The sequence below is a fragment of the Ochotona curzoniae genome, unplaced genomic scaffold, assembly GCF_017591425.1.
Source record: "Ochotona curzoniae isolate NIBS_2020 unplaced genomic scaffold, NIBS_Ocur_1.0 scaffold_2310, whole genome shotgun sequence".
NCBI lineage: Eukaryota > Metazoa > Chordata > Mammalia > Lagomorpha > Ochotonidae > Ochotona > Ochotona curzoniae.
Window position 1 is genome coordinate 212,149 of NW_024467091.1, and position 23,020 is coordinate 235,168.

General features: G+C 42.4%; 1 protein-coding gene across 1 annotated transcript in view; it reads left to right on the plus strand.

Annotated features, from left to right (window-relative positions):
* LOC121169643 (testis-specific Y-encoded protein 3-like) overlaps positions 1–22,229 on the plus strand; it is a gene marked incomplete at its 3' end in the record, with an annotated part of 137,539 nt that extends 115,310 nt beyond the window's left edge. The window contains exons 4-7 of the mRNA XM_041000209.1: positions 21,490–21,567; positions 21,691–21,802; positions 21,893–22,038; positions 22,127–22,229. Of these exons, the coding sequence (XP_040856143.1) occupies positions 21,490–21,567; positions 21,691–21,802; positions 21,893–22,038; positions 22,127–22,229 (439 nt within the window). The remainder of the gene's footprint in view (positions 1–21,489; positions 21,568–21,690; positions 21,803–21,892; positions 22,039–22,126) is intronic.
* Positions 22,230–23,020: the final 791 nt, after the last annotated feature.

Below are 23,020 nucleotides of genomic sequence, written 5' to 3' on the forward strand. Positions count from 1 at the left end.
ACATAATGCAATACAATTAATTTTTTAAAAATATGAAAATAAAATAAAATCTGTTTCTGTGTGGCCGGGTGCATGGCCTAGTGGCTAAAGTCCTTGCCTTGAATGTGCAGGGATCCCATATGGGCACCGGTTGTATACTGGCAGCCTCACCTCCCAACCAGCTCTCTGCTTGTGGCCTGGGAAAGCAGTGAAGAACAGCCCAAAGCCTTGGGACTCTGCACCCATGTGGAAGACCCAGAAGAGGTTCCGTGTTTCCAGCTTCAGATCAGTGCAGCACCTGCTGTTGCACTCACTTGGGGAGTGAATCATCAGATGAAAGACTTTCTCACTGTCTCTCTTCCTCTCTGTATATCTGACTTTGTATTAAAAATTCTGCTATTAGATTACACACATTCTCATTTTGATTTCCATTTGCACGATTTCTATTGCCATTCTGTCAAAATCTTGGGCTGTGTGTCTATGCTGGCGAGGCATACTCCTATTTGGCCAGAATAGAATGGTCTTATTTTCCAGCCCATTTATACAATCAGTAAATTTTGGCTAAAATGTAGAGCTTTCTATGCAGACTCATTTTGGAAATGCAAAGACATCGCCCTACCACTTTTGCTTATATTTTCTCATTGTTTGCTTTGAATTTCTTTGTTGCCTTTAACCAATGTTTTCTATCTTCCTTCCTTTCTTGCTGGTGATTATAATAATCTACTTTGGGTGTATAATATTGTGAAACCTCAAACTTGGGACAAGGCATGTCTTGCCTACATATTTCTATTCATGTTTGTTTGGGAAAGTGCATAGTTCACCTACATGTAAAAGTAACACTTTCCTGGCTTGTGCTGCCAACTTATTTCTATTTATTGTTTGGTTTGAAAGGTGCTGATTTTGCCTTCATGTGAAAGTGAAAATTTTCCAGTTCTAGCACTGTAATCTCGTGTCTCAAGTCCTGACCTTTCATGTGCTGGGATCCATGTGGGCATGAGTTTATATTCTGGGTATTCCACTTTTGGCCTGGCAAAGCAGCAAAGGATAGCCCAAGCTTCAGAAACTGCAATTTGTGGCAGAACTGGAAAAAGACACTATCTCCTGGCTTTGGATGAACTCAGCTGTAAACATTGCAGACACGTGGGGAGTGCACCAGCAGACACAAGATCTTTCTTTCAGTCTCTTCTCTGTAGAAATGTTTAAACATTAAAAATAAGGAATTTTAAAAATTAGCAGTTTTCCTCAACATGTTATTCTTGATGGCTCTTGTGTCTTTTATACCAGTGCTGTGCCTCCATGCTGCCCAGTTGTGTGTTTTCACATGAAAAGTCAGCATGCTGGTTGGAGTTTCTCTTGTCCACCTGTTAGAATGGTTACTCTGATTTCACTAGTGGAAATTTTAACATGACATGACCTGTGGCATGTTTCCCTGGTCACCAGAATGAGTTGTTTTGTTGTAGATTTGTACTTGAATACCCTCTCTTTCTTCGTAATAGTGACGTTTTCTTTTTGTATTTATGTGAGTAGGCTTTCTCATCCATTGCCTCTTCACCCACAGGAATTCCAAGGACAGATGTGTCATTGGATAAGGTCCCCATTTACTTTAGCACATTGTTTTTTTCTTTTGTAGTACTGAGATTTTTCCTAAGAACTATCTTACAGCACTAACTTTTTTCTGCATCATTAAAGAGCCTGCATTTAGGGCTTTCACATTTTTGTTACAGTTTCGACAATTCTTTCATATTATTTCCATTTGTTCACTCTTAAAGAGATCTCTTCAATGAATAATATTTCCTCCCTCAGCTGTATGATAGCAACACTGGCATTACTTCTATTTATATTATTTTTGGGTCTATTCTCAGGCATATGGTCAGTCTCTTCACCTTATGCTGAAGTTCTACAGAGTTCATTTGGAAAAGTTACATAGTCCAGAGGAAATGTTGTTTGTTATGAGGGGAGACCGTCAAGTTTTTTGTTTTTTGTTTTCCCTCAGACCTGGAGAGACAATCATCACAATGGTGTAAATCTATGTGGCCTCTACTTCTTCCATGACATCAATTCCAAGTTACAGCACAGTGCTCCAGTTCCTGTAAAGATTATCACGTCGGTCTCACAGCGATTTCTATCAGACTGCATCTCTGTGTGCCTCACTAGACAGCAATCCACACTACACCCTACAATCACTGAATTCCCAGAGTATTTGTGTGGAAGATCCCACAGTAATAGGATGCTTAATCTTTGCTCACATTCTCTGCAGAACCAGTTTCAGAGACCAGCATAGATGCCAGTTCTAGCCAGATCTGGATGAACAGCCTTAGGAGCTGGCATGGCAATACTTTATGTTGTAATATACTTAATGGTAGATACATGTATACGAATCTTCCCATCAGATTCCAGCTTTGGGTAATAGTGAGTGAGGAGCCCTGATTAGGCCTTTGCACACCAACAGTGAATTCTGCAACCCACTCAGAAGTGCACAGGGTGTCTGCAGCCTGATCACAGTCACTGTCAAAATGATGTCTATCCAGTGCCAGTTTGTATATTCCATAAAGTAGAGGAATAAGGATTTTGCCTCCTCCCATGGCAGTACAGCTAGATCTTTCCTTACTGTAGCACTTGCCTTGGTCCAGAGTTTTGGTGGGGGCCTGCTACTGCCATCAATTCTGGAAGCAATTCACTCTACACACTTTGTGTGCACCTCTTTCTGCTCAGCTGGATTTCATGATTTGTGGCACAGTTGTTCTTACTTGAAGTAGGAGAGGGCTGTGTCCTTGCTGATGACTGAAAATAGCATTTCCAGTGTCTGCTGTGCGTTTCGTAGGGCTTCCACTGTTCTCTCATACTCTGCTGAAAATTACTATTTGACTGTCTTCTGGACCCTCCATCCTATCTCTATGCTGTTTATGTCTCTGAAAATCTTGGTTAGTGCAGTTGTTTTCTACTTAACCATATTTAGAAATGCTTGCATCTAAATTTATCTTAGATTTGAACCCATTTTTAAAAGTAACACTTTGATGGTTGGGGCACTTTTGTCTCAGAATATTAGACGGCCCAGAAATGCCAGATGCCGTCCATATTAGGAAGGACTGGAAACAATGTAGTTCCTTTTTTTTTTTTTTTTTAATTTCAGGTCTTAAGAACAGGCACAGGTATAGTTTGCTTTCTGTCAGCTGATTAAGGATGTGTGATGTTTAATTCATTTCAGAAGTCAGATAATCAGTGTGTACATGAATGCCCTAATTGTGCAGACCCCAAGAAATTGCCTAGCCTTGTCAGTCAGGTATATGTGGTAGTTATCAAAGTTTTGTATTTCGTCTGTAAATGACAGACCTCTTCTTTGTGCCAGTCAGAGGTAGATAAGTGGCTTGTGGTTAGCAAGGAAGCTTACGTGTCTCTTTATCCACCACTGTGTCTCTATTTGAAATAGCTGTGAGTTCTCTACATAATAGCAGAGACACTGGGTTAGCATTGTGGTGCAGAGAGTCTAATGACTGTGTGTGTAAGGGCTGCTATTTGAAGCTGTTGCTGAGGCTGCCTCTATCTCACAGGTTTCTCATGTAGGGATTCTCATGTAGACCCTGGTTGGTGCCTCTGCTGCTCTTTTAGGTGAAGGACTTTTGGTGAAACCATGGAGTGTAGAAGTGTGATGGTTTAGAGAGAATCATACTTCTTGGAAGCATCAAATCAATTTTCTTTGTGTTAATACAGTTTTAATACGGAAAACACCTGTCTGAAGGTGTTGTGAGTGACTCCTTGTATGCCTTTGGTGTATATGCCATTAGTTTTTAAGGGTTTATGCTTGTTAGGAAGGTGGACTGAAAAGAGAAAGGGACACAGAAAGAGATCTTCCATCTGCTGGTTCACTCACTAAATGGTAGCATTGGCCAGAGCAGAGTTGCTTCAAGTCCAGGACCTAGGAAATTCTCCTTTTCTCCCATTTTGGGTAGAGGGGCACGAGGATGTGAGTCATTGCCTGCTGCTCTCCCAGTGTATAAGTAGGAAGCCTTTCTGAAGTGGAGCATCTGAGACACAAACTAGTGCCATTTGGACTACCAGCAGCACCCTGAACAATTCTGATGTTATGTGCACATATTCATTACAAAAACAAAAAAAAATGTACACATGAAAGAAAAGGTGTTGAGGATCATATATTAGGTGTCCAGGATGGGGGTCTGTAGGCTAATCCTCCACATTCACGTATTGACATGACATGTGAGCAAAGATTCATGTCTCAGATGCTCCAGCTCCAATCCAAGTCTCTGCTTAAGGCCAGAAAAAAATATTGAAGATGGCCCATGTCTTTTTGCCTTGGCAGCCAGTTGGGATCCCGGGAAGAAGCATTTAACTCCCCAGATGTACATCAGCTGTGCTCCACATTGTAGCTGTATGGTGAGTGAACAAGAAAAGGGAACACATGTCCCTGTCTTTTTCTACATGTAAATTGTCTTTCAGATAAAAATAAAGACATCTTGAAAGAAAGATCACATATTGAGATCTACCATAAAGCTATTGAGGTTAATAAAATCTAGTGTCATTTTGGCAAAAATGTATCTTTCTACCTTTACTACATTTTATGATTTTTCCCCATTTTTCCAGAGAATGGAAAGGTGAAATATTTGGAGGTGCTGTTACTATTCTCATGTGAAACTTTCTGTTTTGTATGAACCAAGCTCTGCTCTCCACTCATGCGAATGACAGTGTAGCCAGTGTCTACCAAACAAGACGAAAAGAGTAATAAGCAGATAAAATAAACAGATGTTGCCAAGGCAGCACACTCAGTTTAGAAACAAGAGTCTTGACATGGCTATGTCAACCTCACCAGAAGAACGTACTTATCAGGTGACAGCTTTGAAGACTCAGTCAGCAGCTGATGTAGTCCCTGGGAACTCTTCAGTTCAAACAAGAGACATAAGGGCTTTCACAAGAACATAGAAACTTGTTGTAAATCTGTTTGCGTTGCAGGAAAATGTTTCTTTGGAATCTCATATGGGGAGAAACTTTGAATGTGGGCATGAAAATGACTTGAATGTTTCAAATGTGCAAGAACAAACGTCCTGTGGCAGCATCCTTGCCTGTGGAAACACAAAATTCAAACTTACTTGCTGGTTTTGTGGTCGGCTGTTTGATGACCAGGAGCAGTGGATGAGTCATGGCCAACAACCTTTGACAGAAGCAACTTGAGACTGGGATGTTCTTACTTCAGATGGCAAATAACTCTGAGATCTGTGAGGGTAAGCCATGTGATTGGCCTGTCACATCTGCTGGAATCCCTTGAGTTTTGTTTCTCCAGACAGCTGTACGTGAACTTTACTTTGTGAAAGGCTGTATTTGGACCTGTGTCTGTCCTTTAGATATCAGTCTTTCCTCAGTAGACACACATCACCCCAATTTCCACTTTAGAGATTCACTTGGGCTATGTTTGTGGCAGGTTGTCAAATCTACTTGGCATGTCCACATTCCTCATCAGGCCACCTGATGGCGAGCTTGTCTCAGTACCTGATGCAACGTCCTGAAAAGGAGCCTCTCAGAAGCAGCAGCAGCAGATGGACTGTGGTGTTTACATTCATCCTGGCCTTAGCTGAAACTCAGAAGGATTTGTCTGTCACGTCACCTTCATGAGCAACAATGATCCACGTGTTTGAAGGGTGCATTGATGCAGTTTCTGTCTCGCTCTCATTCCAATATCTTGTATTTGACGTAACAAATTAAGCTCATATGGCTGAGAAGCTACAGTTGGATTTTGTCTTCATATTTTTATTTTCCTGAATTGTATCCCCAATATTCAGTTCCTGTTTAATTGATGTCTTAATTTCTGTGCCTGTCTTTAATATTTTCTGTACCCTCAATGATTTTTTGCATAATTTTTAACACCCTATAATATTCACAGCTTTTTCTGTGATTGATTCACATATCAATTCAGTATTTACCAAAAAATGTTCAACATATGTTCATTGAGCCTATGGTTATTCATTTCCTGACAATTAAAAAGTTGCATTCTTATAAATGTGTATGTACAAATGGTACACATGTATGTATGGGTTACACTATGTGAAATAATTCTTAAAAATGACATGATCTCTCTTAAATTTGGAAGGAGTTGGAGGTACATTTGCATGATGCAATGACAGTTTCTTTAGAGTTGGGAGATACACAAGGTTTTGGATGCTCAATATTTGACTATCTGTGAGATCATTTTAGCATGTATCTATGTCTTGAGATCATTTTATTGAGCATATTAGTCCTTACTCATGGGTGGGTTTAAGGCTGGGTGGAAAGGGTTACTGAATATGGTCCTTTGTCAAATATGTTTGGTTTTTCTGTCCTTCTCTATGACATACTGAAAATCCTTTTTTTTTTTTTAATGAACAGCTCTTCTCTGTGCATGTGTAACAGGGATTTCAGATAATAAGATATAACCTTATTGAAATTATTGAGCTTCAAATTATTTTATTAATGGAGACAGTTCGGTGTAACAGGGATTTAAGTCACCTGTGGGTGTTTGTACCAAGTGGATTGTTAGATACTCACACATGCCATGGACTGAAAGTTATGTTAAAGCTTGGAAATTCTCTGCCTGAATTTCATCGTGCATTTTGTTGAGCAGCAGGTCACTTGTCTAATGACACTGAGTGGTATCAGAGGGATATCTATTGCATCTACAACTAGGTAACTGTATGATTAGGAAGACTAGTTGTATACCATAAGGCATATGTAGGAAACATTGAATAATCTTCAATGGATTGTATGCACTTCTTGCAGCAATACATCTTTCTCCTATTTTATTTTTTATTTTCCTTTGTTTTATTATTATCATTTTATGATATAGTTCCATAGGCCCTGGGGTTTCCTTTATCCCTGCCCCAATTTCCTCCTCCATCACCGAGTTCCCCTATAACATTACAATAGTATAGTTCTTCATATACATCATTGTGGGCATGGACAATGTCAGAGAGTCCAGCATCCTATTGTCAAGATAGAGTAAACAGTTTCACTAAGAGTCCATCTTTGTCCGGAAGTAGAGATGCACATTGTATTGCATCCTCACATCTGGACAATTTAGGAAATTGTGGGTCTCCATTGATTCTTTGGAGCAGAGCTAGGCAAAGGGAGGGCTCATGGTTTCTGTTCATCTCCCTAATAAGGCAGGTTCCCAGACACAGAAGTTGGAGGTTCTGCCTTCCAAATTAAGGCTACTGGAATCTAGCATGGAGATCCATTTAGGAAGTTTTTCCTGCCAAAATAAAGCTACTTGACTCTGCTGTGCAGATTTGGCAGGGGACACGGTGTAACTTGATGCCTTTCTCCATCTCCTTCTACAACATTGCGCTTTTCTCTTGTAAGATAGTCAGTAACATGCAAAGCACTTTGCTTGAGGGAACCTTGTGAAATGAGAGAAACAGGGCAAAAAAAAGAGAATTTGAAGTGAGGCTGGACCTTTTGCAACATTGGAATTCAGATGTTCCAGAGTACAGACAGTGGGCATCATGGAAGCATACGTGCATATATTCAGGAGTACACAGATTATCTATGTGGTTTAGCACCTGAGGATATAGGGATTGTGGCACAAAGTGGGTCAGCCTGACTCCGAGGTAGGAGGATGTGGTGAGAGCATCCATCATTGAAGCTATTCTTATGCTGTGTTTTTTCCTGCATCCTATAGAGGAGATACACTGTGCAGAACAGGGTGCCACTTGGGGATCCCTGTTCCCTGCAGTGTAAGGCAGATCTCCTTTATCCGGTGACATTGCTGTGACTCTCCCCTGAGGGTACAGTTATTCCAGATGCACAGAGGAGGGTTACAGAGCACAGGGAGATTGTAGAGCCAATAAGATCAACCCAGAACACAGGAAAGGTGTCACAGGAAAGCACACAGATCCTATCCGCATCACAATAACTACAAGACTTGAAATGAAAACTGTGAAGATGATTTACAGAAATACCTGAAAACATTTAGAAAGGATTACTTTAGGACTAATGAAAACATACAGAATTAAGTCTCTGCTTTGGAAAATTCTGTATCTTGCTTGGGTGAAATTGTGCTGGGAAACAGATGGAGTTTAACTAATTATCAAACAGTGTTAAGTGCAGGCTAGTAATGATTAAGCAACATACACATAACAGTAGATTACTAAGAACATTTAAAGGGAAATATGCTAAGTCCAAAAGAACATCTGAATATGATTCTATACAATATCTGAGGTTTTGGGTATATCAAATATGTTAAGAGGCAAATGCATATCAATCACTCACAAGTTGAAAAACGCAACCTATTTGGTAAATGATCTACCAATGGATGCCTAGGACACAGACAATGAAGCATGAATCCTGCTGAAAATTACTAGAGGGCAAGTGATAACGTAAGTCGACATGCCATAAACACAATTGAAAACATAGTGTACAGCATTTAGTGAAAAAGCAATAGGAGGTTTACTTGAAATAAGCAAAGAAATGTGTATACTACCAGGCCATGAAACCACAGAATGGATAGCAAACACCTTAGTAGAATTGTTGGTAAAAGGGCAGATTCTACAATTGAGACCATCACAGCAAAATCAGTTATTTGTCAATAGCAGCATTTAAGGTCAAGGCTTCAAAAATTTAGAAAAACAAATTTCTTGACAAATATCATTTAACTAAGTAAGTCAGTGAAGTTAAGTAGGAATATATAGAATAATACTGTGTTACTAAGCAGGTTAAAATTGGATCATTAATAATGTTAGCCCAGAGGACCCGAGGTAGGGGAAAAGCTCCTAGGTGGCACCACAAGTTCCCACTCATTAAAATGGAGCCGACCAATCAGAAGACAACACGCAACTTTACGTCAAGCCACATTAGCATCACTAATTAACGAGTGTGTGGTTTAGTTCAGGTGCAAATTTGTGGCCTATGAACATTAGCTTCTTCGCAAACCAATGAGCCTCACTTGGGAGTAGATCTCAATAAACTTGGTTTTGACATCATTCTAGTCTTTTTAGCTTTGGTGTTTCATTGTGGTTTAGTATCTAACAAATAACATTTTACAAAAGCCCAGTTTCAGGTATTACTATTTCTTATTCTTCCACAAAAGAAATAATTAATCCAATTCTTTGTAAGTCATTAACAAGAAAATCCTGAAAGTGAGCAAATCCGGGCAGACCATTTCTGATATTGTTGATCATAAAACGTAAGAAAAATGGAAGAAAGAAAATGAAATAACCTTGCACAAATCATGTGCTCATGAGCATCTGTTTAGAAATCCCAACAAGATACTACTTGATAGAAAGAAACTATTCGTCAAATACATCATCCAAAGAAAATGAAATTTATCCCAAGAAAGCAGAGTTGATGCAGGGTATACAGGTCAGTGAACCAGAATAATAATTTCTAACAATTTGACAGATGAAATTATAGGTTCTTACAAAGGTTTAAAGCTGAAATCATTTGGTCAAAAGCTGACAACTTTATGGCCAGCAGCAGCGTATGTGAATGTGACAAAGGAAGATAAATCAAAACAACTAAGAATATATGTATGATGCATCCACAAACAGCACCCGTTGAACTGGCAAAAGCTGGAGCCACACTCAATAGATCCAGAAAGGGCTCTCTGCTCTGGCCTATTCTGCTATATCTCGTCCTTGAAAGTTTAGTAAAAAGTGATTAGACAAGAAAGGAAAACTCAAGGGATACATATTGGAAAGGAAGAATATGAAATTCTCCTTTTTATAGACAGTCTGATCCTCTAATTCTTAGAACCACAAACCTTAAGTGATGTCTGGAGTTCCTAGGAGTAACGGGCAAAATGGCATTTTACAACTCAGAAGGAAGCTATAAGAAAGTAACGGTTGGGGGTGTCTCAGGCCCGGGCGTCTCTTGCCCAGATCCCAGACGCCAGCCACCACATGCACGTGGTGAGCTGTCCCTGGGCCTGCCTGGGCTCCAGGGGCTGCTCCCTTCAGGGTGAGTACACTGAAGGGGAAGTCTCTGGGGCTGGGCGGGCCTGGGGCCAGGGGCCTGGGGACACCCACCACCCTCATTGAGTGGTGGATGGGATGGGGGAGGGGTGCAACCTTGGGCTTCGGGGTTTAAACTTCCAGCAGCCTCCCAGCTGCTGAGGGGGCTCTCAGGCCGAGGTGTCTCATGCCCAGATCCCAGATGCCAGCCACAACGTGCATGTGGTCAGTTGTCCCTGGGCAGGCAGCCAACCATTTGGCGCTAGGCTCTGCCTGCTGACAGCCACGCTGGGTAACTCTGGGGTTTTGGTTCTTTCAATCACTGCTTAGGTAGCTCCCATTGGAACCCACTGTGCTTCTGCTATATGAATCTATCCTAAAGATTCCCAATGACAATGCTTACCACCAAACACCAGCCCTTGCAAAAGCTAAGGCTCAGGGCTTGTCCAACAAGATTATATCCTATACCTGACATGATGATGTTTCAGGAAACGGGTCACATTATGCATGACCATGACATTAACTAGCACTTGAGAACCATATCTGAGGGTAGATTCTGTGGGGAGTATGTGGGCCAAACCCTGTGGAAGCTCCAGCCCCATTGGATAGCGCAAGAGCTGGGATGGTGTTGGACTGAAGTAGAAGTGACCCACGAGCATGCCATCACTCACAGCTAAAGCAACCAACAACAGTCTGGACTGGTCAGGGCAGCAGCACCGAATGTGCATCCTGAATAGAGTGAGGGGTGCGCTGGGCTGCAGCATTCACCAGCTCATACAAGTCCAAATGAAAGGCCAGACTTTGCTGCGCACGGGCATAAAACACAACAGCACATATGAGAACTGGGTCAGGGAGTGAATCAAATTGAGGAACTTGAGAAACTCCCCTGATGATTCATACCTCCTGCTAGTGAACATGTGGGTCAGACCTGGGGGGTTGGACAAGCTGGGAAAAGTAGCTCCAACAGCTGCTTAATGTGTTAATTGCTAATGGAACAGGTTATAGCGGGCAGTACTGAGCAAACCTTAGCCCACAAGTGAAACTACAGACCAGGATGAAGCACAGGTCAAGCAGAGCTAGGATGTTGCACCTACTGGTCTGCTTGAGCCAGGGACACTAAGCCACAGTGTCTAAGGCAGAGGCCGGGCAGGTTGGGGACAGAGCCATGCTGAGTCAGAGCAACTACTGGCATGCATATGATCTATGGCTGGGAGCAGGCCTGGTTGGGAATCAAAGGTGACACCCTAACTGGATTGAGGTTCCCACCAAGGAGCATGGTGTTGGAATGGGGGCTGCATTCTGATCAGCATACAGTTGTAGTCTCCTTGACACAAGTGCTGTACTGGGACTGTAAACACGAAGCAGGGCTAGATTCCAACACTGTCTTGTGCTCTGGAGGACCAGGGTAGATGTGGGACAGACTAGGCAAGTTCTCAACCCCTACTGAGCCATGTGTGAGCTGTATGTGGGTATGGATGATGCATGGATGGGCTGAAGTATCCAACAATAAGAACCAGCTTGGGTTGAAGGCCAGCCAGGAAAACCACTGTTCCTGCTAGGACAGGAGGTGAACTGAGTAGGGCTGTCTCATGGACCCACTGGCATGCCCAAAATCTGGCATTGGGAGAGGTTCTGATGGAGGAGACTAGGCAACTCCTCTGGCAGGACACAGAACCGGCAGGTAAGTGCAAAAAGCATGATAGGAAACAGCCCAGAACAGGACAAGGAAAGTTGCCCACTGGCATACATTTGTCATGCGTCAGGGTCAGACCAGGCTGAATCAGTTCACAACATCCACTGACAAATCTGAGCACCAGAGTGGGCTGTGGGTCGAGCTAGGTTCGGTCGTGATAAAGACCAGTCCACAATACGGAATAGCAAGGTGAGGCTGCCTGTACCAGTCGTGACTGTACTGCCCATCCAGCACGAGTGAGAACCAGGAAGGGAAGGGACAGAGCCAGCTGTGGGGAATCTGGGGGGTGATTACCTTACTGCACAGCTACTCCCATTGGAGAGCATGAGCTGGGAAGGGCGCAGACCTGACTAAACAAGGCTACAACACCTGTGTGCCTCATGTGGAACAGAGCAGGCAAAAGCCAGTCTGGGCTGATTATTCCTACTGGTGCAAACAAAATATGAGTGGGTGAGGGTTGTTTGGGCTTCGTCACAGCATCAGCTGGCAGAAGCTGGGGGATAATTCTGTCTAGTCAAACCAAAGAACCACCTGGAGAGTGCATAATCCAGGAGTGGGAGAGGCCTGGGAGGGAAATAGTGGGCTCCTCCTTCTTGGGTTACCACTTCCATGGGAGGGCATGAAAACTAGGACAGGGGCTGGGGATGGCTAGACAGAGAGACACCCAACAACATCCATGTGGACTGCATAGTGGAGCTGGTTAGATGCAACTATACCTTAATACCCATTGACATATATCAGTGCCAAATGGGATGTGAGACAGACTGGACTGTTCTGCTACATGTACTGGCATACCAGGGCAGGGGGCGAGTTTGGTGGGGGTTACTATGGGTTGCTCCAACTAGGCTGCAGCTCCCATTTGTTTATGTGATGGCCGAGTATGTGCTGGGCAGAACCAGGCTGGTCTGCAACGCCCATTGGTTTCAGTGGAAGTTGGGGCTGGTAACAGAACCAACCCAGCAATTGCAACCACCAGCTGAATCAGGCGATGGCCTGTGCCGGGCCCTGTACTTGCTAGTGCATGAAAGAACCTGGGAACACCTCAAAGTTGTTTTTGAGATCTCCCCAATGCAAGTGCTGGACTCGGGACCCCAACCAAGAAAAGACAGAAGATAGAATAAAGTCAATCAAGTACATCAGCTATATGTTGGTAGCAAAATACTGGGCAAACAGAGACTCTAAGATGGACTGTGTCAATCAGTGGATTCTTCACGGAACTCATAGTGCTTGGAGTGGTGAGATTGGCAGTGATTCATGTGAACTATCACAACCACTTGAGCAAGAATCTCAGAGCATGCTCCACATCTGGGACCTGGGGAGGGTGGGAAACTGCATGGGGCTTCTCTGTCAAAACCCCCTTTGCCTCAGATACATGAAAGAAACAATCAATATGGAAATAATAGTCTTACTCATTTTGTTCAGCACTTTTTACCCTAATTAGCTATGTAAAGATTGTCAAAAATAAAATAAAAAATAATTAAATAAAGAAAAAGTAAAGTAGCACTGTTGTTTCAGAAAATTCAAATACACTAATAAGTTCCTCTAAAGATGTGCAATTATTTGTAATGAACATCTCATATGAAAAAGCAAGAGAAGTCAGAAAAGTGAAAAAAAATCAAGTACATTGATGATTTGAAATACTCAATATCATAATAGGCAATATAATGAAAACTGAACCAAGTGGTGTCTGAAGCCATGTGATCAAGAAAACTGCTGCATATGAGAAATCTGCAGCAGTACAATCCACAACATGAAAGACACAGAAACAACACAGATGCCCATCAAAAGAGGAGTACATAATGATACTGTGATATATCTGCTCTCTGGAATACTACTCAGCCATTAGAATGAATGAATGAATTTTGGACATTTGCAGCAAAATGGTACCAAATAGATTGCGTTATGATCAGTGAAATGATCCAGTCCCAGGAGCATCAATATCATATGGTCTCTCCAATATAAGGAAACCTTCCTGCAAATTACAGGGTCAATAGATTTATGGGCAAGCATTTAGATACACATATCTATCTGGAGGATCTGTGTAATGAAGGGAAGTACCCCATGATTCGGAGTTGCATTACAGTATGCATCTCTACTTCTGAATCAAAGATGGACTCCCACTGAAACCATTAACTATATACTAGAATGCTGGGCTACATATCAAAGTGTTCTGCATACTATGTGCCTACAATGTCAGAATACGTCTCAATAGTACAATGCTGGACTTGTGACTGTTGTTGTGCAAATATAATATACGGTTCCAATACAGGGGAAAACATTGTTTCAGGTGAATGGTGGCGGTGGTCTCCTTCTCCATCACTTTTGCTCTCTCAACTTCCACATCAACCTAGCAAATACACATTTGTAAAATGAGGATACATTTGGCAAAGTTGAAATGTCTTCTTAGCAGTAAGTTCTTACTAATGTCTCTGAGAAAGAGAAAATGCAGTCTTCTCTTTAGTACAACAGTGGAGAGCATATCATGACTTGTCTCATCAGAACCTGTGATTTGCTTCAACTTTGGATCCATGAACTCTATGAGCAATTAGAAATTCATATAATGTATATATGTGTACATATATATACTATATGTATATATACATCAGTATATATATAAATATATGTGTGTGAATATATATGGTTATATATATGTGCATGCATACATACTGTATCAAGATATAGTGTCTATATAGACTGAAGAAATATCAGCTGGGGGTTTCTAATCAGGAGAAGTAACAGCATATCAAGTAATGGAAAGGCTTTCCAAAGTTAGTAAAATGATTTCCTACTAGGGAAAATATGCATTGAATTCCAGAAGGGTCAGTTAATACAGTAACAGATAACAATTAAACCACAAAGATAAGCTGCAGATATAGCTGTGTAGGTATTTTCAGCTTTGATCCTCAAGTGATGAGAAGAATAAATAAGTGGAAGCTACACTAAAGACAGCAGCATTTTAACTCCCAATACTTTTGAAAGGACAGAAATTGTATTCCCCTTCAGAACTGATGCATGAGCTTTTTTATTGTTTTGCTTTTTTGATCAACTACATGTTTCACATATCTGCAGATGAGCAGAGATAACATGACTGATTTTACGTTATAATTGAAGCTTTCAAGGGAGCCACTAGTAATTAATTAATATGCCATAGACTTTTTTTTCCCCAAATAACATGCATGTTCTTTAAATAAGATACAATATGAGGCAATATGGACAGCTTGGTTTGGACAACATTTTATCGTGATCCAAATACCAAAGATACGTGGATACAACATTGTTCTCCTCAACTGAGTCTGCTAATGGAACTTCCTTTGTGAAATATGAATCTTCTATGCACTGGTTTGATCCCCAAATGACTGGCTGCATCTGGAAAGAGCCAAGACATTCTTTTAGATCTCCTACATGGATGCAAATGTAAAAGGATTGAGCAAACCTTGGCTGCTTTATCAGCTCATAATCAGTGAGCTGGATCAGAAATGAGGCAGCAGTTGTTCAACAGATGCCCACATGGATTTCCAGTGCTGCAGGTGGAGGATTTGCCTGTTGAGTCACCATTGCAGCTCCAGGAAGTTGCTCTAACATCTTTCATTTGTGCAAGGTAGAAACTTAGCTTTGGTTTAAAATTGTATGCTGTGCAGCATAGCCTGATGCCACTATCATCTCTGACTTGCTTGATCTGCTGAATTCCTGCCCCAAAAGGCTAAAAATAATCAATCAAATTAAAAAGCTATGTTTAAAAATGAAACTGGCAACTGTCTGGGAGATGCATGGGTATATACAAAGCAATCAGACATTTATAATTTAGGGTCTTGTGAAGATTCTGAGAGAAAGTATTAGAAGGCCTATTGAGCTAACTAACAGTAGAAAATGGCCCTTTTGAGTAGAATGAAAGGGACATCAAAGTAGAAATATACAGAACTCATGATCGGCCTAATCAGAAACAAACAGTATAATGTGACATGCTTTAGTCAAACTGTCAAGAATAAATGGATATGATCCTAACCTGTTATGAGAGAAATGCTGGATTACTTTCTTAGGTGCCCTAATACACTAATATCTAACTTCTCATTAGAAACTGTATATGCCAGGAGAGATGTAGATAGATACTTCAGGCCTCAAAGAAAGAAATAACAAGTCTGCATCCTAAAATGCCGTCCATGTAAATGAAGACAAACAAGCAAACAAACAAAAGCAAACAAAATTGCAGAATGATATTTTGAAGAATTTACCACTATTCATTCAGGTACAAAAGATGCTTTTTGAAGTCCTAACTGAACAGGGGAGATTTGCACTAACTACAGTTGAAGACAGTGAAAGGGAAAACTCAGCAATAAAAATAGAGAGGAGGGCCCAGCATGCCATTAAACTTGCCATTAAAGTTCTCACCTAGCGAGTTCTGGGATTTATCTGGTCACCAGTTCTGGTGCCTGTCTCAGTGATCCTGCTTTCCATCCAGCTCCCTTTATAAGGTCTGTGAAAGCAGTTGTTGAGGATAACCCAAGTCCTAGCACCATGCACCCATGTGCGACCTGGAAGAAGCTCACAGGTCTTGGCTCACGATCAGGGAAGCTATGGCACTTGCTGCCATTTGCTGGAGTGAGTCAGCAGAAGGAAGAGCTTCCTATCTGCCTCTCCTCCTTTCTGTATATCTGACTTTCCAATAAAAATCAATAAAACTTTAAAACATGCATGGTAAATAGACAAATAGACCATGAAAACATTTATGAAAAACTGGCAACATCAGGTTGTTAACTTAATAATTCCACAGGCAAAGATCCAACGGCTCGTAAGAAGATAAACATTTGCTAAACATAACAAACAACAGGGCATAACTATTTCCTCCCAAAAACAACACAACTCACCAAAAAAAAAAAAAAAAGACTAGACAAAATGAGGTGATGGGTGAGAAATACCATGCCAGCGACAACACAAATGAGAAGCTTTATGTATACTGATATCACACACAATAGATTTTGTCACATATATATATAAAATTTAAATATATATAACATATGTTACATAATATATATAAATAAAATAAATAAATATTTTATAAATAAAATAATATATTATATAAAACCATATGTTATATAAATTTATAAATATATGTATATTTTATATATAAAATATATATATTAAAAGAGATGACAAAGTGCATCACAGTGAACAGTGAAATAATTCAGTATGGAGAAGAACCTATAATAAATGCATATATATATTCACAATGCTACATGCTAATAAAATGTGATTATTAATGGACATAAAGCGAAAGAAGTCTTCACTACAATAATAATGGCTGATAGCTACATTCCAACTTAGTAAATGGCCATATCAACTACACAAAAAATCAAGCAAGAAGTAACAGAGTTTATGTGTACTCTGGGTCAGTCAGACCTCAAAGTGTAATAGCTAGAATCATATAATGAATCTCTAAAACAAATCAACAATTCATGAAACTCTGGAATTATGCCATAAAATGGAGGCTCAACAACACATTATTGAATGAACAATGGGTCAATGGTAAAATTAAAAGAAACCTAGAAATGAATAATGAATAAAGATAATAGCACAGCATGTCAAGTTACAAGACACAACAAAAGGGATAAGAAAACCAATGCATAACTGCAATCAATGAACCACAAAACAGTATGAAGCAAACAATAATTAAAGATAGGTGAAATGTAAAGATATAATAGTCATACATATTAATCTATCAAATTCATCCAGTAAATGCAATACATATCACCATATGTAAATCAAGGAATATAAGAATAGTATCTACGGGATGAAGAATAAACTGTAAGGCCATTAAAAATAATCAGAAACATATTTGGATTCAAAACCCACCCTCAGAAAAAAATGACTAATTAAGTATAGAAAAACTCTTGTCAAAAGCATAAAGGATATATATATATATCAAAGTCAACAGCCACATCAAATTATGTTGTCAAAAGCTGAACTTCTTCCAAGATCTGAAACAAGCCAAGCATATCAACTTCTGCCATTCTTACCGGGAGGGGAAAGAAAGAAGTCGCTGGCTCAATAGAGAAAGAGAAGAAGTCCAATATTCATGTGTGCAGAGGACATGATGCTCTAAGTGGGAAAACCTAAAGAGGCAAATTTTATCACTGGCCCTCATGTCTGCCCACCATAGGAACCTTTGCTATTGCCACATGTTCCTCTGTCATGATCCCATTTTCAGCCCATTATTCATCACAGAAGGATTAGCCAGCTCCTGTTTCCCACCCACCCACATTCCAGGAGCAGCTCTCACAGTTCCAGTAACAACCAATACTTGGTAAGCAGAAAGTGAGAAAGAGAGAGAAGGGAGGGGTGGGGAGGAATGGGAGAGAAGAGTGAAAGAGGGAGAGAGGGAGGGAGAGGAACGAAGGAAGGAAGGGACAAGGAAGGATGACAGGGAGGGAAGAGTGGGGGAGGGAGGGAGGGAAGGTTGGGGGAGGGAGGGAGGGAGAGGAAGGAAGGGACAAGGAAGGATGACAGGGAGGGAAGAGTGGGGGAGGGAGGGAGGGAAGGTTGGGGAAGGGAGGGAGGGTAGAGGGATGGAGGGAGGGTAGATGGAGGGAGGGAGGGAGAGAGGGAGGGAGGGAGGGAAGGAGGGAGGAGAGGAAGGAAGGGACAAGGAAGGAAGGCAGAGAGGGAGGGAAGGAAGAGTGGGGGAGGGAGGGAGAAAATAAGAGAGTGTGCATTACTCTGCATTTGAAAGACCTGATATTACTTCAAGCTAATCCATAGTGAGCTGCTTCACTGCTGCTGTTTTTTTAGCTCTGAAAGTAGATCTATGTGCTGAAGAACATAGAGCACACCATATATTTTACAGGTCATCAAGAGGTTCTATCCAACCCAAGGTCTGTACTAAGCTGCTCTCCGTGTCATTGATACCTCTATATTGACACCTATCATTTGAAACCCTGGATGTTTATCAAGTAATGCAGGAAGGAGAAAGTCGTTGAATACAAGAATCACAATGTGGCTGCTATTTGGGCTCAGTCACAAGCATTCCCTGGGCGTCTTGGGGAAGACATGACTTCCAATACCATATGGCCCTGTGCTCATTCCTGTGGGCAAACTCTATGAGCCCAGTACTTAGAACCCTACCGCCCAATTGAAAGGCCCAGATGTAACTCCAGACAGCCCAATTCTGTCAGCATGTAGACTGCCATTTGGGAAGCCAACCAGGAGCAAGCTAAACATTGTGGAGGCTCTCTCATCCAGATCCATTTCTGAGTGTGTGTGACAGACCTTCTCTGTTTTGTTCACTCTCACTGTGTGCCTTTACATAATGAACCTACACAGTCCATACGATATGAATAGAGAATATTTATTGTGACTTTACTTTTGAAAAGTTAAGCCCACTGGTTTTTGCTGGCAATGTTTTTATTATTTATTTATTTATTTATTTATTTATTTATTTATTTATTTATTTATTCATCTTTCTTGCAATCACTTAGGCTTTAACAGAAAAATAATGCTGGACATTCTCAGACTTTTAACTTGTTGTGAACCCACACTGTGACACGGACAGTGCAGTCCAACTAGGGTTCCTTAACATTCAGGGCAGCACAAGCTGCCACTGAAAGACTCACACTTCGCAACACTGCTAACATTTAGTTGCCTGCAATGTGAGGATCATGCCTGGAAGTTGGCAAGAAGAGTTCCCAAGAACGTGCGTTCCCAAGTTCTTGTCTGCAATACAGGTCGACTTGAAATCCCAAGGACAGGGGATCCAGCAACCCACAGCATGGTGGGGCAGGGAGCCCACCAAAGCCACCCAGGACCCACCACCAGAGCAATCGTATATTAGCCCACTCTGGGCACGTGTCCTTCCACATGCTTTTCTTCCAGCAGACCCACAATGGCTGCCTCAGCATGCCTACACCAGAAACATGGCCCAGCAGCAGGGCTGAACCCAGGCAGCCCGTGTCAGACAGGAGGGCTGCTGTCTGCCCCCTTCACCCGCACCCTGCATCCCTGGTACAAGGCTGAGCTGGGCACACCCCGCAAAGGCTCCCCTCCCTGTGCACAGGGAGCCTGGGGCCAGGCTCAGGTTGACACACTCGCTTTCCTGTTCGCACACCGCACTTCCCGGGAGAGCTCAGCACGCTGGGGGTGGGTCGGGGGTCCACTCCACGCACTGCGTCGCCCCGCCCCGCGTCAACGCCGAGATCTCTGCGCATGCGCCTGGCGTTGGCCTGTCGCCACTTCCGGGAGACAGTGCGGGGCCCTGGGGTGACCCGGGCAGTGTTCAGGCAGGGAGAAGTCGGGACATTCCCCACACGCTCCTTTCAGGATGGCAACAGCTGCAGACCCGGGCCCAGAATCCACTGAGGTGGAGTATGGCTGTGGTGCGGGGCGGGTAGAAGGGCCAAGAGGGGCTTTAGGAAAGAGGCCCTACATGGAGCCTCCTCGCAGGAAAGGCGGCAGGGCCTGCGCAGCTACCACTGCCGTCAGGTGCCAGGCGGTTTGTGTCCATTGCTGGGAAAAGGGGCCCTGTGTCCGTTCTGAGGAGAACCCCAGGAAAGTGAGGTCTGTGAGCTGAGGGAGAGAGTCCGGCCCTGCTGGGCGGCAGCAGCATCAACATGGCTGCTGTGTACTTTGAAGGTGCTGGGGTAGTGGCTGAGCAGGAGGTGGGAGGAGCGTGCTGGAGGGAGGTGAGCAGAGGAGGAGGAGAGGAGCAGGAGCTCCTAGCAGTCTGTGTTGCCCACCAGGAAAGGCGGCATGAGAACCAGCAGGCCCCACCGGCATTTGGGTCAAGGACACCCCAGTTACAAGTGTACCCTGGGAGACATCCATCGACCGTGGCCCATGAGAGACTGAAGCAGAGGCTGCTGCAGAAGCTGAAGCAGAAACGCAAGGTTCTGATGGAACGCAGAGGGATGATCATCCACAACCTCCCTGGCTTCTGGTCTAAAGTTGTATCCTTTTATGTGCTGAGTCAGAGTCGAGAGTGTAGCCAGTTACCCAATTAGCATTGAGGAAATGCATCACTGTGAAAAAGTGTCTGTTGTGAGGAAAGTGAATTTCCTCCACAGCACATTAAAACACTCTAGGGAGGCCTGGAGGGCATGCTGACTGAACCTACACTGTTATGCACAAGTCCACCAACTGTCAAGGTATTCCTCCAACTTGGAAGGAAGGTTCTTTGAAAGCACAGTCTTGCCTGTGTTGGAGACTTTAGGGTAACAGAACGATTCTCCAACCCAGTCACTGACAACTGGTTGGAAGACTACTGCCAATAACTGTGATGCTTGAGGTGGCTCTCAAAGGAAGCACCAGCTCGGTGTGGATCCTGTCAGAGAAACGAGATTCTTGTCTTTGCCATTGCTGCCAGGTTGCCAGTAAGAACCTGTGGCACACAGAGGTATGAAGTGCTCGGTGCAGTTCATCCTTAGCTCACAAGAATCAGGGCTCTCACTATACTGAGGACAGAGGCCCTCCTTTTGTCCACCACTTAAAGATTAACATGTACCAGGAGCTCTTATTTTAGGATGTATTAGGACCTTGTGATCCAGTAATATTAATAACCCAGCTGTGCATTGTGTAGGTCTGAATTCTAGTCCCACATGATGAGACTCGAATTCGATATTCATGATTCTGTTGTATGTTCAAACAGCTCTGAGAATGTGATGCTTGCTCTTCACTTATTTCCTGTGAGTTGTGAAAATGAAATATCCAGACAAGTCTTGGAAGACAGAAGATCTACGTAACGATATATTAAGGAACACCCAACAACTATGGTTTCTTGTTTCCACTTCCCGTTCTTTCCATATTCCCCTTGCTTTTGGCTCTCTTGTGCGCACACACACACACACACACACACACACACTCACACTCACTGAGCTTTTCTTGTGAAATTTCCTTGATAGATAGTTTGTGAACCATTCCCCGATATCTCCCATCATCTGTGATAAGGACGAAGACATCCTTAGCTACATGACCAACCTACAGGTGAGTTCCTTGAGCCTCAGGCTAGTCCTATTCAGAAGGCACTGTGAGTAACAGAAGTAGTTTAGAACAGTTGAAAGGAGACTCACTGGTGAAAAATCAGCATGCTCCATCTTATCCTGACAGGTGGTCAAACTCAAGCATCCCAGGAATCGCTTCAAGATCAGGTTGTTCTTCCGCAGCAATCCTTACTTCTCTAACACAGTGATTGTTAAGGAATATCGAGCTAACATCAATGGTGAGATGTTACTAAGAGAGTGGATATTTGACATGGGTGACAGGTAACTGGCGATGTGATCTGGCTCTGTTCTGCATTCTCATCCCTTAGGCTATAGAGCATATCGTTCCTCTCCAATTAAGTGGCTTCAGGGTTATATGGGTGAAGCTCCAAGGTGCATGGCATATAACAACAGTGTCAGCATGTTCAACTGGCTTGTGGACCACAACTGTCTAGACCGCAGCAGGATTGCTGAGGTGGGTGCTCACTGGGGGAAATTCTAAGTGCATGTTGGAAGTTCCGGGGCAACTTAACAGTGAGCTAATTTGTCCTTATTCTTAACAGATAATCTGCAAGGATATTTGGCTCAAACCCCTGCCATATTACCTTGGGACTGAGGCAGCTGAAGATGGAAAGGAGAAAGGTGATGAGCAGCCCGTGTCCTTGGGTAAGAGCTTGTGTGTAGGGACATGGTCCCTTAATTCCCAAAGGGTGTAGCTGAAGTTTAGTGGAGAAAAATGGGATTCACAAAATTCTGGTCAGCCTGCCTATCAGAGTGAAGCTGATGTTGGAAGAAGTATGATACAAACTGGCTCATGGTTGTATGTGAACACAAACATGTAGGCATGCTTATGGCCACCCACGCAGATACTAAATAAATTTGAAGCATCACTTCACTTTAACAGACCTGTTCCTGGCCATCAATGTCAAGTCCATCTTCAGCTCCATACCAGAAAGTTATATTTTTGTTTCATCTTAAGTTTCTTTCATCACTGATTTCAGAAATATCCATGACTATTTAGGTTACATCTTTGTCCTAAGACACATTAGGAGTTTAGATTTTAATAATAGATGTCCTTGTATTTTAATATATGTCAATGTATTTTTTCAGTGAACACTAGCAATTGCTCTGGAAGAAGGGCAAACAGATTTTAATCCCTCTCATTAGTGCTCTCTTGTGGGAGCGCTAATGAAGGGTCACACGTGAGTTTTGGATAGCTTTCTATGCAGATCCTTTCCATTTTGATACACATTTAGTGTTGTTCTGAGGGGGACATGTGTCCTTATGAATTTGTGTGTTTCAGAGAGCTTTTCATTTAGACTGGAATCTGTTGGAGATGTGTAAAAACCCTGAAAATCCTGGTATGGAATATATGAGCTTGTCTGCCACATCACTGAAGGAAGATACAGACCTCGAGTGCACATTGGGAACAGCTGTGTAAACCCAACCTAATACAA